The sequence below is a fragment of the Bos taurus genome, chromosome 3 (assembly GCF_002263795.3).
Source record: "Bos taurus isolate L1 Dominette 01449 registration number 42190680 breed Hereford chromosome 3, ARS-UCD2.0, whole genome shotgun sequence".
NCBI classification, from domain to species: domain Eukaryota; kingdom Metazoa; phylum Chordata; class Mammalia; order Artiodactyla; family Bovidae; genus Bos; species Bos taurus.
This window is the reverse complement of record NC_037330.1, coordinates 1725892-1745979: the sequence shown is the minus strand read 5'-3', so window position 1 is coordinate 1745979 and position 20088 is coordinate 1725892. Positions and strand designations below refer to the sequence as shown.

Below are 20088 nucleotides of genomic sequence, written 5' to 3'. Positions count from 1 at the left end.
CACAGCAATCAGAGCAGAAAAAGAAATAAAAGGTATCCAAATTGGAAAAGAAGAACTAAAACTCTCACTGTTTGCAGATGACATGATCCTCTACATAGAAAACCCTAAGGACTCCACCAGAAAATTACTAGAACTAATCAATGAATATAGTAAAGTTGCAGGATATAAAATCAACACACAGAAATCCCTTGCATTCCTATAAACTAATAATGAGAAAACAAAAAGAGAAATTAAGGAAACAATTCCATTCACCATTGCAATGAAAAGAGTAAAATACTTAGGAATATATCTACCTAAAGAAACTAAAGACCTATATATAGAAAACTATAAAACACTGGTGAAAGAAATCAAAGAGGACACTAATAGATGGAGAAATATACCATGTTCATGGATCAAAAGAATCAATATAGTGAAAATGAGTATACTACCCAAAGCAATCTATAGATTCAATGCAATCCCTATCAAGCTACCAATGGCACTCTTCACAGAACTAGAACAAATAATTTCACAATTTGTATGGAAATACAAAAATCCTCAAATAGCCAAAGCCATCTTGAGAAAGAAGAATGGAACTGGAGGAATCAACCTGCCTGATTTCAGGCTCTACTACAAAGCCACAGTCATCAAGACAGTATGGTACTGGCACAAAGACAGAAATATAGATCAATGGAACAAAATAGAAAACCCAGAGATAAATCCACGCACATATGGACACCTTATCTTTGACAAAGGAGGCAAGAATATACAATGGATTAGAGACAATCTTTTTAAAAAGTGGTGCTTGGAAAACTGGTCAACCACTTGTAAAATAATGAAACTAGAGCACTTTCTAACACCATACACAAAAATAAACTCAAAATGGATTAAAGATCTAAACGTAAGACCAGAAACTATAAAACTCCTAGAGGAGAACATAGGCAAAGCACTCTCTGACATACATCACAGCAGGATCCTCTATGACCCACCTTTCAGAATATTGGAAATAAGAGCAAAAATAAACAAATGGGACCTAATTAAACTTCAAAGCTTCTGCACAACAAAGGAAACTATAAGCAAAGTGAAAACACAGCCTTCAGAATGGGAGAAAATAATAGCAAATGAAGCAACAGACAAACAACTAATCTCAAAAATATACAAGCGACTCCTGCAGCTCAATTCCAGAAAAATAAACAACCCAATCAAAAAATGGGCCAAAGAACTAAATAGACATTTCTCCAAAGAAGACGTACAGATGGCTAACAAACACATGAAAAGATACTCAACATCACTCATTATCAGAGAAATGCAAATCAAAACCACTATGAGGTACTATTTCATGCCAGTCAGAATGGCTGTGATCCAAAAGTCTACAAGCAATAAATGCTGGAGAGGGTGTGGAGAAAAGGGAACCCTCTTACACTGTTGGTGGGAATGCAAACTAGTACAGCCACTATGAAGAACAGTGTGGAGATTCCTTAAAAAACTGGAAATAGAACTGCCTTATGATCCAGCAATCCCACTGCTGGGCATACACACTGAGGAAACCAGAATTGAAAGAGACACGTGTACCCCAATGTTCATTGCAGCACTGTTTATAATAGCCAGGACATGGAAGCAACCTAGATGTTCATCAGCAGATGAATGGATAAGAAAGCTATAGTACATATACACAATGGATTATTACTCAGCCATTAAAAAGAATACATTTGAATCAGTTCTAATGAGGTGGATGAAACTGGAGCCTATTATACAGAGTGAAGTAAGCCAGAAATAAAAACACCAATACAGTATACTAATGCATATATATGGAATTTAGAAAGATGGTAACAATAACCCTGTATACAAGACAGCAAAAGAGACACTCATGTATAGAACAGTCTTTTGGACTCTGTGGGAGAGGGAGAGGGTGGGATGATTTGGGAGAATGGCATTGAAACATGTATAGTATCATATATGAAACGAGTCGCCAGTCCAGGTTTAATGCACGATATTGGATACTTGGGGCTGGTGCATGGGACGACTCAGAAGGATGGTATGGGGAGGGAGGAGGGAGGAGGGTTCATGATGGGGAACACATGTATACCTGTGGCAGATTCACTTTGATATATGGCAAAACCAATACAATATTGTAAAGCTAAATAAAATAAAATTAACAAAACAAAACATATTCAGGCAGATTTCCTTCCTCAGTGATTTTCTTCATGACATCTGGTAACTCTCCTGTTTCCTCTTGGTCAGAAGAAGGTACTTCTACTGTAATGCAGCCCACCAAGCCCCGCTGTCCCTGAGATTCTCCAGGCAAGAACACTGGAGTGGGTTCCCATTTCCTTCTCCAATGCATGAAAGTAAAAAGTGAAAGTGAAGTCGCTCAGTCATGTCCAACTCTTCGCGACCCCATGGACGGCAGCCTACCAGGCTCCTCTGCCCATGGGATTTTCCAGGAAGGAGTACTGGAGTGGGTTGCCATTGCCTTCTCCGGCTCAGTTCTCTTACTTAATAATAAATGTCCTTGGTAATGGAGAAGGCAATGGCAACCCACTCCAGTACTCTTGCCTGGAAAATCCCATGGACAGAGGAGCCTGGTAGGCTGCAGTCCATGGGGTCTCGAAGAGTCGGACAGGACTGAGTGACTTACTTTCACTTTTCACTTTCATGTATTGGAGAAGGAAATGGCAACCCACTCCAGTGTTCTTGCCTGGAGAATCCCAGGGACAGGGGAGCCTGATGGGCTGCCCGTCTATGGGGTCGCACAGAGTCGGACACGACTGAAGCGACTTAGCAGTATAAGCAGCAGTCCTAGGTAGAATTTTTTTTTTTCTTCCAGAATAGGGTACTTCTATCTGCATTAAAAACATTTTCAGGCAGATTTCCTTCCTCAATGATTTTCTTCATGGCATCTGGTAACTCTCCTGTTTCCTCTTGGTCAGAAGAAGGTGCTTCTCCTGTTATCTGGATGTCTAAAATTATCAAATCATACTTTGTTGGTTTTAAATTCTCCAGCTTTAGATCCTTCACCTTCCTTTCACTTTAAGTTATATAATGACTTCGTTTTTTCTTGAATCACATTAAAGTCTATAGGTATGCCTTGTTGTTACTGTTCAGCCACTAAGTCGAGTCTGACTCTTTGAGACCCCACGGACTGCAGCATATGGCTTCCCCTGTCCTTCACTGTCTCCCAGAGCATGCCTGCCTTTCTTAGAGCAACTCTGTAACACATAAAATCTGTACTACCGATACTAGATTTAAAGGTATTTTGCAAAGAGTGCTAGGTTTTCGAAGGCTTCCCAGGTGGCTGTAATGGTAAGGAATCCAACTGCCAATGCAGAAGATGTAAGAGACGTGGGTTCAATCCCTGGGTTAGGAAGATCCCCTGGAGAAGGGAATGGCAACCCACTCCAGTATTCTTGCCTGGAGAATCCCATGGACAGAGCCTGGTGGGCTACAGTCCATAGGTTGCAGAGTCGCACACAACTGAAGTGACTTAGCACGCATGCATGCAAGGTTTTTTAGACTGCTGGAGTAGCTGCAACAATGGTTTCATGAATTTTCTCTTTTTTTTACAATGGTCCTTACGCTGGATTCATTATCTTGGAATGGTGGGCAGCTGCAGACCTCAATTTACTGTACATATCAAGCCATTCAACTTTTTCTTGTAATGTCATGTCTTGTAATGTCTGCTTCTTGAGAACACTTCCAGCATCATTAGTGATAGTTCGTATGGGTCCCATGGTGTTATTCAAGGTCTATGGTATTTCACTAAACACAAAGGAAAATACACAAGAATCATGAGATCTCCTTTTAGTGTAACATGCAATTGCCTGGAGAGAGAATCTGCTCACACAGTTTTTGATTAGCTGATTAGCATCACACAGCACAGTGGATACTCATGACACTTGAGCTTACCACAATAGCAACAGGAGGTTGTTTTGGATTATGTACATTAGTACAGTATGTACCACAGTTAATTTTATGCAGTTATGGTTTAATACTATATCTTTACACTTGTTTACATTTCCCTTTACTAAGTATGGCACCATGTATGGTCTGTTTGTGAGCATAAGCTTTGATAAATTTTATTTTTTATAATATATTTGTGTATATTTTATGATAGTAAGTGGTAAAATAGATTAGTACATACATATACTTTATATATTCATGATACAGTTATCATTATCTTAAACCTTTTGATATTTCTAGGCTACACAATTTGCGAGTTTTTCAAATTGTTGCGGATCTCAAAAAAATTTTTCCCATATACTTATTGAAAAAAAAAATCTACGTATAAGGTGTTAGTCACTCAGTTGTGTCCGATTGTTTGTGACTTCATGGACTATAGCCCACAAAGCTCCTCTGTCCATGGCATTCTCCAGGCAAGAATACTGGAGTGGGTTGCCATTTCCTCCTCCAGGGGGCCTTCCTGACTGAGGGATCAAACCTGACTCTCCCACATTGCAGGCAGACTCTACCGACTGAGCCACCAGGCCCCCTTTCATATAAGTAGACCTATGCAATTCACACGTGTACCCCAATGTTCATCACAGCACTGTTTATAATAGCCAGGACATGGAAGCAACCTAGATGCCCATCAGCAGATGAATGGATAAGAAAGCTATGGTACATATACACAATGGAGTATTACTCAGCCATTAAAAAGAATACATTTGAATCAGTTCTAATGAGATGGATAAAACTGGAACCTATTATACAGAGTGAAGTAAGCCAGAAAGAGAAACACCAATACAGTATACTAACACATATATATATGGAATTTAGAAAGATGGTAACAATAACCCTGTGTACGAGACAGCAAAAGAGACACCGATGTATAGATCAGTCTTATGGACTCTGTGGGAGAGGGAGAGGGTGGGGAGATTTGGGAGAATAGCATTGAAACATGTGTAATATCATGTATGAAACGAGTCACCAGTCCAGGTTCGATGCATGATACTGGATGCTTGGGGCTGGTGCACTGGGACGACCCAGAGGGAGGGTGGGGGGGGTGGAGAGGAGGGAGGAGGGTTCAGGATGGGGAACGCGGGTATACCTGTGGCGGATTCATTTCGATATTTGGCAAAACTAATACAATATTGTAAAGTTTAAAAATAAAATAAAATTTAAAAAAAAAAAGAAAAAAAGAAAATTAGAGATACTAAGGAAACATTTCATGCAAAGATGGGCTCGATAAAGGACAGAAATGGTATGGACCTAACAGAAGCAGAAGATATTAAGAAGAGGTGGCAAGAATACACAGAAGAACCATACAAAAAAGAGCTTCATGACCCAGATAATCACAATGGTGTGATCACTCACCTAGAGCCAGACATCCTGGAATATGAAGTCAAGTGGGCCTTAGAAAGCATCACTACGAACAAAGCTAGTGGAGGTGATGGAATTCCAGTGGAGCTATTTCAAATCCTGAAAGATGATGCTGTGAAAGTGCTGCACTCAATATGCCAGCAAATTTGGAAAACTCAGCAGTGGCCACAGGACTGGGAAGTCAGTTTTCATTCCAATCCCAAAGAAAGGCAATGCCAAAGAATGCTCAAACTACCGCACAATTGCACTCATCTCACACGCTAGTAAAGTAATGCTCAAAATTCTCCAAGCCAGGCTTCAGCAATACATGAACCGTGAACTTCCAGATGTTCAAGCTGGTTTTAGAAAAGGCAGAGGAACCAGAGATCAAATTGCCAACATCCTATGGATCATCAAAAAAGCAAGAGAGTTCCAGAAAGACATCTATTTCTGCTTTATTGACTATGCCAAAGCCTTTGACTGTGTGGATCACAATAAACTGTGGAAAATTCTGAAAGAGATGGGAATACCAGACCACCTGACCTGCCTCTTGAGAATCCTATATGCAGGTCAGGAAGCAAGAGTTAGAACTGGACATGGAACAACAGACTGGTTTCAAATAGGAAAAGGAGTACGTCAAGGCTGTATATTGTCACCCTGCTTATTTAACTTATATACAGAATATATCATGAGAAACGCTGGGCTGGATGAAACACAAGCTGAAATCAAGATTGCCGGGAGAAATATCGATAACCTCAGATATGCAGATGACACCACACTTACGGCAGAAAGTGAAAAGGAACTAAAAAACTTCTTGATGAAAGTGAAAGTGGAGAGTGAAAAAGTTGGCTTAAAGCTCAACATTCAGAGAACTAAGATCATGGCATCTAGTCCCATCACTTTGTGGGAAATAGGTGGGGAAACAGTGGAAACAGTATCAGACTCTATTTTTGGGTGCTCCAAAATCACTGCAGATGGTGATTGCAGCCATGAAATTAAAAGATGCTTACTCCTTGGAAGGAAAGTTATGACCAACCTAGATAGCATATTAAAAAGCAGAGACATTACTTTGTCAACAAAGGTCTGTCTAGTCCAGGCTACGGTTTTTCCAGTGGTCATGTATGGATGTGAGAATTGGACTGTGAAGAAAGCTGAGCACCAAAGAATTGATGCTTTTGAACTGTGGTGTTGGAGAAGACTCTTGAGAGTCCCTTGGACTGCAAGGAGATGCAACCACTCCATCCTAAAGGAGATCAGTCCTGGGTGTTCATTGGAAGGGCTGATGCTGAAGCTAAAGAGTTGACTCATTGGAAAAGACCCTGATGCTGGGAGGGATTGGGGGCAGGAGGAGAAGGGAACGACAGAGGATGAGATGGCTGGTTGGCATCACCGACTCGATGGACATGAGTTTGAGTAGACTCCGGGAGCTGGTGTTGGACAGGGAGGCCTGTTGTGCTGCGATTCATGGGGTTGCAAAGAGGCGGATACGACTGAGTGACTGAACTGAACTGAACTGACTGATGCGATTCAAACCCTGTTGTTCAAGGGTCAACTGTACTAACAGGAGAATTCAAGTACAAAAATAAGCATGTAACCTAAAACCAACAAGTGATAAAAATCAAATTTTTAAAAGAGAGACACCCCCCAATTCTATGGTCAAATGAACTGCTTGGATCATTTTTTACTTCTGATGAAATTCTACAGAATTGAATGCCCCTGGGTACTCACAGCATTGACTTAACACCACTTGTATTTTCACTATGATTGTTAATGTTTAAAAGTGATCAGTTTAGAAAGCTTTATTGGTCTGCTTCTAATCCTAACTTTCTTTTAAATCCCATTATTTTTAGCTTGTGATTTTGCATACAGCAAGGTTTTTTAGAAATGCACATACATTATATCTGAAGTCTCTATGTTACAGTAGGTAACTGCCAAACTTAAAACTCCCTAACTCTGTCTCCACTCCCACATATTTCCCATTCAGTCATCCAGTTCATACACATGGGGTCAGGAGGAAATATGATCAATGGGAAGGTCTTCAGAATCAGACAGAATTGAGTCTAATTCTTATTTTGTACTGACTTGCTATGTTAACTCAATTGACATTATCTCCCTGAGCCTCAATTTCCTCATCCACAAAGCAGAGATAGTAGATAAGACTTTCTGGAAATTGTCCGCAGAAGATATTGTCTCAGTAAGCAAACTCAATAGCCAATAACCAATATCCAACTGTCCCTGAAGAGGCCTTTCCTGGGGAACTACACTTTCCAATGGGGACCAGGCATGATCTCTGCTGATGCCCAGGGCCCTAAACCAGAACATCTAGGGAGAGGGTCAAAGCCAGTGAAGGTTTCAGAACTCCCGCAGATGGCACAACCCCTGTTTGCACACATTGTTATAGAGGATGAGTGTTCCTTGAAGACGGCTAACTTCCTTTGCTTTGATTCCACACCAGCAGCTGAGGTCATGGTGCCCACAGGGTGAGAATGCCTAGGTCAGGTGGACAAAAGTCCATTCTACCTGACAGCTGTAAATATCAAATTGACATTCTGTGTTTATTTCAAATGCTAAAATTCACTGTACCTTGGCTTCCTCATCTGTAAATGGGAATAATAATAAGATTTATCTCAGAGAGTTGTGGTGAGAAATATTAGATGCTATATGGAAAGTGATTAAAACAGTAGCTGGCTCAGAGCACGTGCTGTCTAAGTGTTTCCTATTTGTATTGTACATCAGGCTCTATCATGCTGGGTAATGTGACTCTGCCTTTGAAAACCAATGCCCTTTCAGTGTGCCCAAAAGCAACTTAAGAACAAGGCCCTGAACTGTGGCTAATTTATTAAGAAGGTACATATTCCCTGGCCCTGGGCAGCCAGTCTTTCTTTGGGTAATGATATGCATGCCTGACCTTAACATATGCCTTTCTGTTTTCTCATTGTTAGTTTATAGGAATGCAAGGGATTTCTGGGTGTTAATTTTATATCCTGCAACTTTACTATATTCATTGATTAGCTCTAGTAATTTTCTGGTGGAGTCTTTAGGGTTTTCTATGTAGAGGATCATGTCATCTGCAAACAGTGAGAGTTTTACTTCTTCTTTTCCAATCTGGATTCCTTTTATTTCTTTTTCTGCTCTGATTGCTGTGGCCAAAACTTCCAAAACTATGTTGAATAGTAGTGGTGAGAGTGAGCACCCTTGGCTTGTTCCTGATGTTAGGGGAAATGCTTTCAATTTTTCACCATTGACGATAATGTTTGCTGTGGGTTTGTCATATATAGCTTTTATTATGTTGAGGTATATTCCTTCTATGCCTGCTTTCTGTAGGGTTTTTATCATAAGTGGATGTTGAATTTTGTCAAAGGCTTTCTCTGAATCTATTGAGATAATCATATGGTTTTTATCTTTCAATTTGTTAATGTGGTGTATTATATTGATTGATTTGAGGATATTAAAGAATCCTTGCATCCCTGGGATAAAACCCACTTGGCCATGATGTATGGTCTTTTTAATATGTTGTTGGATTCGGTTTGCTAGGATTTTGTTAAGGATTTTTGTATCTATGTTCATCAGTGATATTGGCCTGTAATTTTCTTTTTCTGTGGTATCTTTGTCTGGTTTTGGTATTAGGGTGATGGTGGCCTCATAGAATGAATTTGGAAGTTTACCTTCCTCTGCAATTTTCTGGAAGAGTTTGAGTAGGATAGGTGTTAGCTCTTCTCTCAATTTTTCATAGAATTCAGCTGTGAAGCCATCTGGTCCTGAGTTTTTGTTTGTTGGAAGAGTTCTGATTATAGTTTCAATTTCTGTGCTTGTGATGGGTCTGTTAAGATTTTCTATTTCTTCCTGGTTCAGTTTTGGAAAGCTATACTTTTCTAAGAATTTGTCCATTTCTTCCACGTTGTCCATTTTATTTGCATATAGTTGTTGATAGTAGTCTCTTACGATCCTTTGTATTTCTGTGTTGTCTGTTGTGATCTCTCTGTTTTCATTTCTAATTTTGTTGATTTGATTCTTTTCCCTTTGTTTCTTGATGAGTCTGGCTGATGGTGTGTCAATTTTATTTATCTTCTCAAAGAACCAGCTTTTGGCTTTGTTGATTTTTGCTATGGTCTCCTTTGTTTCTTTTGCATTTATTTATGCCCTAATTTTTGTTATTTCTTTCCTTCTACTAACCCCAGGGCCCTTCATTTCTTCCTTTGCTAGTTGCATTAGGTGTAGAGTTAGGTTATTTATTTTACTTTTTTCTTGTTTCTTGAGGTAAGCTTGTATTGCTATGAACCTTTCCTCTTGGTACTGCTTTTACTGAGTCCCATAGGTTTTGGGTTGTTATGTTTTCATTCATTTCTATGTATATTTTTATTTCTTTTTTTATTTATTCTGTGATTTGTTGGTTATTCAGAAGCGTGTTGTTTAGCGTCCATATGTTGGAATTTTTAATAGTTGTTTTTTTTTTTTTCCTGTAGTTGACATCTAATCTTACTGCATTGTGGTCAGGAAAGATGCTTGGAATGATTTCAATTTTTTTGAATTTACCAAGGCTAGATTTATGGCCCAGGATGTGATCTATCCTGGAGAAGGTTCCATGTGCACTTGAGAAAAAGGTGAAATTCATTGTTTTGGGGTGAAATGTCCTATAGATATCAATTAGGTCTAACTGGTCCATTGTATCATTTAAAGTTTGTGTTTCCTTGCTAATTTTCTGTTCAGTTGCTCTATCCATAGGTGTGAGTTGGGTATTAAAGTCTCCCACTATTATTGTGTTACTGTTAATTTCCCCTTTCATACTTGTTAGCATTTGCCTTACATACTGCAATGCTCCTAAAAGGAGTTCGTCAAGGCTGTATATTGTCACCCTGTTTATTTAACTTATATGCAGAGTACATCATGAGAAACGCTGGACTGGAAGAAACACAAACTGAAATCAAGATTGCCAGGAGAAATATCAATAACCTCAGATGTGCAGATGACACCACCCTTATGGCAGAAAGTGAAGAGGAACTCAAAAGCCTCTTGATGAAAGTGAAAGAGGAGAGTGAAAAAGTTGGCTTAAAGCTCAACATTCAGAAAACGAAGATCATGGCATCCAGTCCCACCACTTCATGGGAAATAGATGGGGAAACAGTGGAAACACTGTCAGACTTTATTTTTCTGGGCTCCAAAATCACTGCAGATGGTGACTGCAGCCATGAAATTAAAAGATGCTTACTCCTTGGAAGGAAAGTTATGACCAACCTAGACAGCATATTCAAAAGCAGAGACATTACTTTGCCAACAAAGGTTCATCTAGTCAAGGCTATGGTTTTTCCAGTGGTCATATATGGATGTGAGAGTTGGACTGTGAAGAAAGCTGAGTGCCGAAGAATTGATGCTTTTGAACTGTGGTGTTGGAGAAGACTCTTGAGAGTCCCTTGGACTGCAAGGAGATCCAACCAGTCCATTCTGAAGGAGATCAGCCCTGGGATTTTTTTGGAAGGTATGATGCTAAAGCTTAAACTCCAGTACTTTGGCCACCTCATGCGAAGAGTTGACTCATTGGAAAAGACTCTGATGCTGGGAGGGATTGGGGGCAGGAGGAGAAGGGGACAACAGAGAATGAGATGGCTGGATGGCATCACTGACTTGATGGACGTGAGTCTCAGTGAACTCCGGGAGTTGGTGATAGACAGGGAGGCCTGGCGTGCTGCGATTCATGGGGTCGCAAAGAGTCAGACACGACTGAGCGACTGATCTGATCTGATCTGATATTTATAATTGTTAAATCTTCTTTTTGGATTGATCCTTTGATCATTATGTAGTGTCCTTCTTTGTCTCTTTTCACAGCCTTTATTTCAAAATAAACTGATGGAGAAATATACCATGTTCATGAATTGGAAGAATCAATATAGTAAAAATGAGTATACCTCCCAAAGCAATCTATAGATTCAATGCAATCCCTATCAAGCTACCAATGGGATTTTTCACAGAGCTAGAACAAATAATTTCACAATTTTTATGGAAAAACAAAAAATCTCTAATAGCCAAAGCAATCTTGAGAAAGAAGAATGGACCTGGAGGAATCAACCTGCCTGACTTCAGGCTCTACTACAAAGCCACAGTCATCAAGACAGTATGGTACTGGCACAAAGACAGAAATATAGACCAATGGAACAAAATAGAAAGCCCAGAGATAAATCCACACACCTATGGACACCTTATCTTTGACAAAGGAGACAAGAATATACAATGGAGAAAAGACAATCTCTTTAAAAAGTGGTGCTGGGAAAACTGGTCAACCACTTGTAAAAGAATGAAACTAGAACACTTTCTAACACCATACACAAAAATAAACTCAAAATGGTTTAAAGATCTAAACGTAAGACCAGAAACTATAAAACTCCTAGAGGAGAACATAGGCAAAACACTCTCCAACATAAATCATAGCAGGATCCTCTATGACCCACCTCCCAGAATATTAGAAATAAAGGCAAAAATAAACAAATGGGACCTAATTAAACTTAAAAGCTTCAGCACAACAAAGGAAACTCTAAGCAAGGTGAAAAGACAGCCTTCAGAATGGGAGAAAATAATAGCAAATGAAGCAACTGACAAAGAATTAATCTCAAAAATATACCAGCAGCTCCTGCAGCTCAATTCCAGAAAAATAAATGACCTGATCCAAAAATAGGCCAAAGAACTAAACAGACATTTCTCCAAAGAAGACATACAGATGGCTAACAAACACGTGAAAAGATGCTCAACATCACTCACTATCAGAGAAAGGCAAATCAAAACTACAACAAGGTACCATCTCACGTCGGTCAGAATGGCTGCTATCAAAAAGTCTACAAGCAATAAATGCTTGAGAGGGTGTGGAGAAAAGGGAATCCTCTTACACTGTTGGTGGGAATGCAAACTAGTACAGCCGCTATGGAGAACAGTGTGGAGATTCCTTAAAAAACTGGAAATACAACTGCCATATGACCCAGCAATCCCACTGCTGGACATACACACTGAGGAAACCAGAATTGAAAGAGACACGTGTACCCCAATGTTCATCGCAGCACTGTTTATAATAGCCAGGACATGGAAGCAACCCAGATGTCCATCAGCAGATGAATGGATAAGAAAGTTATGGTAGACAGCAAAAGAGACACAGATGTATAGAACAGTCTTTTGGACTCTGTGGGAGAGGGAGAGGGTAGGATGATTTGGGAGAATGGCATTGAAACACGTATATTATCATATGTGAAAAGGATCGCCAGTCTATGTTCGATGCATGAGACAAGGTGCTCGGGGCTGGTGCACTGGGATGACCCAGAGGGATGGGATGGGGAGGGAGGTGGGAGGGGGGTTCAGGATGGGAAACACATATACACCCGTGGCAGATCCATGTCAGTGTATGGCAAAACCACTACCATATTGTAATTAGCCTCCAATTAAAATAAATAAATTTATATAAAAAAAAAGTTGTGGTACATGTACACACTTGAATATTACTCAGTCTTTAAAAAGAATACATTTGAATCTGTTTTAATGAGGTGGACAAAACTGGAGCCTATTATACAGAGTGAAGTAAGAGAGAAAAACACCAATACAGTATATTAATGTATATATACAGAATTTAGAAAGATGGTAATGATGACCCTATATGCGAGACAGCATAAGAGACACAGATGTATAGAACAGTCTTTTGAACTCTGTGGGAGAAGGCGAGGGTGGGACAATCTGAGAGAATAGCACTGAAACATGTATATTATCATATGTGAAACAGATTGCCAGTCCAGGTTCCATGCTCAGGACTGGTACACTGGGATGACCCTGAGGGATGGGATGGGGAAGGAGGTGGGAGGGAGGGTCAGGATGGGGAACGTATGTACACCCATGGCTGATTCATGTCAATGTATGGCAAAAACCACTACAATCTTGTAATTAGCCTCCAATTAAAATAAGTAAATTTTAAAAATAAATAAATAAAAGCAGATAAAGAGAAAAAAAGTGCCTTAATATTTGAAAGTCCAAGTAAGGATTACTTGAAAAACTGTCTCAAGTGCCTAATGAGTGTCTAGCAAACAATCGTCCCTCACCCACAGGTCTCTTTTCTTTTTTTCTTCTTTCTTTTTCTTGGTCTCTTTTCTCAAACACAGTAAGGCTATGAACTGTCAGCTGGAAACCCCGAATTGGGAAGGAGGCTGGGGTAATGGTGATTGTAAGGGAACCAACAATAACCTGATTCTCATTGAGTTTATGGCTTGAAATAAATACAGCAGGAGAGTAGTCTCATCAATTCATAATGTAATTTAAGACCAAAGTAAAAGAGACCTGAAATGGAGGACAGAAGGCTCAGCACCACCCACTTTCTCACTTTTAAAACTCCTTTTTTTCCTTCAAGATGTAACCCACAGGTCACCTCCTCTTTGAAGCTTTCCCAATCCCCTCTAGCTAAGTAACTCAGGCCCCTGTCCTGCATTCTCATGGCATCTTCGCCATCTCACATGACCACGCTCCTGCCTATCACCTCCATTAGATTGTAGCGCCTCCTGAGTAATGACGTCATCAGTTTAGTTCAGTCGCTCAGTCGTGTCCGACTCTTTGCAACCCCATGAATTGCAGCACACCAGGCCTCCTTGTCCATCACCAACTCCTGGAGTTCACCGAGACTCACGTCCATTGAGTCAGTGATGCCATCCAGCCATCTCATCCTCTGTCGTACCCTTCTCCTCCTGCCCCCAATCCCTCGCAGCATCAGAATCTTTTCCAATGAATCAACTCTTCGCATGAGGTGGCCAAAGTACTGGAGTTTCAGCTTTAGCATCATTCCTTCCAAAGAAATCCCAGGGCTGATCTCCTTCAGAATGGACTGGTTGGATCTCCTTGCAGTCCAAGGGACTCTCAAGAGTCTTCTCCAACACCACAGTTCAAAAGCATCAATTCTTTGACGCTCAGCTTTCTTCACAGTCGAAATCTCACATCCATACATGACCACTGGAAAAACCATAGCCTTGACTATATGGACGTCATAGTGAGCTCTATATCCCCTGCAGCCAGTACTGTGTTTGGCACATTGTTGTTGCTGTTCAGTCATTCAGTCATGTCCGGCTCTTTGCAACCCCATGGACTGCAGCATGCCTGGTTTCCCTGTCCTTCACCATCTCCCAGAGCCTGCTCAAACTCATGTCCATTGAGTTGGTGATTCCATCCAACAGTCTCATCCTCTGTGGTTCCCTTCTCCTCTTGCCTTCCATCTTTTCCAACATTAGGGTCTTTTCTAAAGAGTCAGTTCTTTGCGTCAGGTGGCCAAACTATTGGAGCTTTAGCTTCACAGCATTAGTCCTACCAATGAATATTCAGGACTGATTCCCTTTAGGATTGACTGGTTTGATCTCCTTGCAGTCCAAGGGACTCTCAAGAGTCTTCTTCAACATGACAATTCAAAAGCATCAATTCTTCAGTATTCAGCCTTCTTTATGGTCCAACTCACATCCATACATGACTACTGGAGAAACCATAGCTTTGACTAGACAAACCTTTGTTGGCAAAGTTATGTCTCTGCTTTTTAATATGCTGTCTAGGTTGGTCATAGCTTTTCTTCCAAGGAGCAAGCGTCTTTTAATTTCATGGCTGCATGTGAATTTCATGTAATTTCACTGCAGTCACCATCTGAAGTGATTTTGGAGCCCCAAAAATAAAGTCTGTAACTTTTTCTGCTGTTTCCTCATCTATCTGACATGAAGTGATGGGACCAGATGCCATGATCTTAATTTTTTGAATGTTGAGTTTTAAGCCATATTTTTCCCTCTCCTTTTTCACCTTCATCAAGAGGCTTTTTAGTTCTTTGCTTTCTGCCATAAGGGTGATGTCATTTGCATATCTGAGGTTTGATATTTCTCCTGGCAGTCTTGATTCCAGCTTGTGCTTCATCCAGCCTGGCATTTCACATGATGTACTCTGCATATAAGTTAAATAAGCAGGGTGACAATATACAGCCTTGAAGTACACCTTTCCCAATTTGGAACCAGTCTGTTGTGCCATGTCTGGTTCTAACTGTGGCTTCTTGACCTGCATACAGGTTTCTCAATGTGACACATTGTAGGAGCTCACAAAATATTTATTGCTGAAGGAATGTGGTGGGTTCTAATCTCCCTCGTTTTCTTACCCAAGCCTGGAGCTAAGGTGGGTGAACTTTCAGAGCCCTTCCAGGGGCAGAGGTCAGCCAGGTCAGGGCTGGGGGAGGTGGCCACCTCCTTTCCACCACTTTCAAGATCATGTGTGTAAAACCTTGCACCAGGAGGGCTGGGAGACACCCAAAGTAACTAGAAGACAAGGAAATGGTCTTGAACAGGACATGGTGACAAAAAAAATTATTCATTCAACAAAAATATATTAAGTTTTGTGTCAATATATGCCAGGCCATGAGTAAGATCAGTTCTTACTCTCACAAATCTCACAGTCCTAGGCAGACACAGACCGTGGTAATGACAGTACCGTGGGACAGGTGCAAGACAGGGGTACATAGGTCAAGAGGACTTTGAATGTGTGGTGGGAGAGGGTGACAGAGCTGAGTGCTTGGGGAGGAGGAAGAGTCACCAGATCTCTGACAGTTGGAGTAGGGGTTGGGGATCTGCTTTCTTCCCTCTCTCAGGAGCGGTACTCTTGGGGTATATCTGGCCAGAACTTCTCCACCATCTTCCTTAGAGTGCATGCACCAACTCTCAGGTCCGTGTGTTCTTTCTGATGTTGCAGGCACCTGGAATATTCTTCTGTAATCAGCGGGGCTCTGTCCTGTCCCCAGCAACCATTGCCTGACCCTACGATGGCTACAAGCAATGGGACCTGCAGGATCTGACCCAGTTGTCTCCTTGCTTGACTCCCTCACCTCACCTCACCTCACCTCTCCCAGAAAGCCCAAGAGAGGCCCACAGTAGGCTGACACACGACAACAAAAGACATAATCTTTACCTTGATGTGAATAAAGCCCACTTTAAAAAAGAAATAAGAATTTCCACCAACAATTTTATTATTACTGACAGCATTTTGAATGAACCAAAGAATTTAACAAGACATATAAAAAATATATTTTTAAAAATCAAAGATGGACAACAGATTTATAGATTTGCTTTCCTGATCATTCAGAAAAAAAAGAAATGACAATTTTTACTTACTGGCAAATTGTATTTGAGTGAGAGTAGCCACTGGATCACAAGACCCAAGCAGCAGGATACTGCCAAGTTCTTGGGAACAGAAGAAGTAATCGACCAACAGGTGAGAGGCTGTGGGAGGAGTAACTAGACAGCTGGCCAGCAAAGCAGATCTGGCAGCCCAACCAAGACAGGAACAGGCCGGGCAGGGCAGGGGTAGGTCTCAAGAAGCAGAGATGGGCATGTCAGTTACTCTGGCCTGGAGAAGAATCACTGTGACCACAGGGCCAGCTGCAAACTGACTCCAGTGTACATACTCACATGAGTGTATGTTCACTTAAATCATCTCTTCCTTCATTCATGAAATTAGCAAGTGGGTTTGAGTGGAAGTCATCCTGTGTCTCGGGGACCAGAGAGGGGAAGGCTCAATCTATGAAAGCAGTTTCCTAAATTTAGGTGGACTGAGCCTGCTAAAAGAGCTGTAGACTGTGAGGGCTCCAGGAAAAGCAGGGGGTTGAGGCCCAGGCCTTGCTCCAGGAGTTCACACTATACACAGAGGGCCTCCAGGCTCCTCTGTCCATGGGATTTTCCAGGCAGGAGTACTGGAGTGGGGTGCCATTGCCTTCTCCGATACACAAAGGGAGAGACCCTCAGACAACTGTGCCATGTGGCCTGTGATGGGTGTGGGACAAAGTAACAAGATTGTCCCCATCTGTGTGTGAGATTAGGATGGGGTTATAGAGTTCACTTGCATTTGAGACAGGCCTGGAGGGGCAAGTAGGATTTGACAGGCAGAGATGGGAGTTTCATGGGCATTCCCAGCCAAACAGAGAAAGCAAAACCCCATGAGGGAGTGTGCAGTGGGAGCTGGGGTGGCCCTTGCAGGGAGCATCTGGAATGTTCAGAAAAGTTGTGGGAGATGCAGCTGGAGAGGGAGCTTGAGGCCAGGCCAACATGGGTCCAAAGCAAGGAGTTCACACCAAAGTTGGATAAATAAAGGCTTATGTACTCATTTATTCTTTCATTCATTCAACAAAAATGCATTGTGTGCAAAACCTCTGCCAGGTGCTGTTCCCCTGGGTGCTGGGCACACAGTGGGGAGGGCAACTTCTGCCATCCTGAGGCTAGTATCACCTCTGGGGAGCAGGAGTGCCATGGGGAAGTGGAGGCTGCTGCCTAGTCCAGGGTGAAGGGCCCTGAGGGTAATAGGAGGGTCACTTCAAAGGGGAGGGCACTTGGCAGGGTCAGTCAAAAGTGACATCCCCTTGGCTAGGCCAAGCCAAGTCCTCCAGCAGCCAACATGGGGAATGAAGCATCCCTCAATAACTGGGACAAAGGGTCAGAAAAGTAGGGTTTGGAAAGGAGGGGAGAGGCCTGGAGGCAGGGGGATGACCCCTAATCCTCCCACTGGCCCCAGCCTGCAGCAGGCCCGGATCATCGGCCAGCCTGGTCAGGGGTCTCTCGGCCGGCGTGCCTCTGGTCTTCATGCCTGTAGTCATCCTCACCCTCCTCTTCTTGTCTTCTGGAAAGCTCTGTCAGCTGCTCTGGTGGCTCCCGGTAGGCCGCCCGATTCCTGCAGGCATTGAGGACAGAGGGGAAGGGTTCACACTCACCCATCAGGACTGAGGGAGCTGGGTCTAGTGCTTCCTATGAGGAGAGAGCAGCCTATGACAGAGGCTTGCCCCCACACCCGGCCCTGGACACCCACAGGAAACTCTACCCTGGGATTAGAGACTGGCGAACCACGGGCCCTGGAGTCATGTCCCAGATAGCAATGCCACTTTAGGATTTGGGTGAATCATTTACTATTTTCTCAACTATAAAATGGGATGGATAAAAGTTGTTTTTATTGTTAACAGCTGCCCCCTGAGGTGTTGTGAGAGGAAGAGGCTGTGAGGAGCTGGAGCACATCTTCCTAATCTGCTTAGACCCTTGCTAACAGGCTGTCCCCGACACTCACGGCCGTGCGACCTCGGCGTCCTCAGCTTTGCCGGTGTCCCGGCAGCAGCAGCAGTACAGGATGATGCCAATGATGACAAGAGCCGCAGCCACGCCCCCAGCGACGCCCGCATACAGAGCCACATTCATGGAGGCTGGGAGAGACAGAGCCGCAAGTCCTGTGAGCGCTAACCACAGTTCCCAACTCGAGCCCATAACACAAGTCAAGATGCAGGGAGCATGCCAGGGATGAAGAACCACAACAGCCAGTGTCCCAGATGTGAGAGGTGGTCCTTCCCAGGCTCTGAGCGGTGCCTGTCTTCCCAGCCCAAGGGGCAGTGCCACCAGCTTCTGGGGGCACTCCATGGAAGGCACGGCCTTGTGGGAATGGAACCAGACAATGTGGGAGGATACTTCTCAGAATGAAGGTGTACAAAAGGCCAGATGGCCAGCAGATCTGAGCTACTCAGGCTCCAGAAAAGCCCTCAGGTGTCATGCCAGCTCCTACTCTAGCTCATTTCCAAGCTGCTCAGGGTGTCCCTCCCCAAGTGATGGGGCCCAGACTCCTATGGAAGCCAGATCTTGGCACTTCCCCGACTCCCACAGAGCAACCCTAAGGGTAGGACTAAGGTCTCCAGAAGCCAGTCTTAGGTGCTATTTCCAAACAACAAAGGGAACAGGGCTAGCCTCCAGATGAGGGGAACCTGGGACAGGAGCATCTGGTCAACGCCTCAGCCACCTGCCAACGGGAGACCCCAAGAGGCTGCCCAGCTCATCTCCCAGTCAGCTGACCCTTTGGACCCCCAGCCGGTCACCTTCTGGCCTTCACCCTCCCACTCTCCCTCCACCCCAAACTGCTCTTACGAGATCTGACAGCCACAGTGATGTTGCAGGACTCGGTCCCCACCTCGTTCCTGGAGATGCAGATGTAGTAACCTGACATTTCTGTGGAGATGTTTTTCAGAGAGAAGGTCTGTCCTGTGACTGGGAAGGAAGAAGAGTCAGGCTGAGGAGACAGTCCACCATAGTAGAATAGAAACAGCTAGGAAGGAGTATGGACTCCTGAACTCCTATGCAGATAAAAGCATTTCCATTGAGCATGTCTGAGCCTCATCTGGAATGTGGAGAAAATATCCACCTCTAGGGCTGCAGGATGATTAAACCAGGCAGAGTGCACAATTCTGAAGTGCTTAGAATTCAGGCAGGAACTGTGAAGCCACCTTAATTTTGTGACTTTGGGCAAGGAACTTAGCTTCATTAACTCTGTTTATTTACAAATAAAATAATAATAGTGCCTTCACAACAGGGTAATTGTGAACATGAAATAAAGTACTAATGAATATAAGCCCACAACCAAATGCCTGATGTAAATGCTTAGGAAACATAATATGCATTATATATTACATAGAAATGTTTTATAATTAGATGATACAATTATCACTTTTATGATCTTCGGAAACAGAATTCTGCAGCTTAGACTCATGTGAAGCAGGCTTTAGAACCTCAAGGACTCTGACTTCTGTATTTCTCTACCATGAGCGGTGTGTGTGTGAGTGTATGTGGTATTTGTATGTTGTGTATGTATGTGTATGTGCGGTGGGGTGGGAGGAGGCAGGCAGTCAGTCTAGACTCTTCCTCTTTCTTTTCCACCACTTAAGTAAGCCATTTAACTTCTGTGAGCTGTAGTTACCTCATCTGGAAGTGGGAGGGAAAGTATCTGATCCCCCCAGATTCAGGGCAATGGTCTAGATGTCCTCATGAG

The 20088-nt window shown here is 42.6% G+C and overlaps 1 protein-coding gene across 1 annotated transcript in view; it reads right to left on the bottom strand.

Moving 5' to 3' along the window:
• Positions 1 to 17373: 17373 nt before the first annotated feature.
• The window catches only part of GPA33 (glycoprotein A33), a 52669-nt gene continuing 49954 nt past the window's right edge, over positions 17374 to 20088 (bottom strand). The window contains 3 exon segments of the mRNA NM_001035330.2: positions 17374 to 17961; positions 18349 to 18481; positions 19191 to 19310. Of these exon segments, the coding sequence (NP_001030407.1) occupies positions 17823 to 17961; positions 18349 to 18481; positions 19191 to 19310 (392 nt within the window). The 3' untranslated portion in view covers positions 17374 to 17822.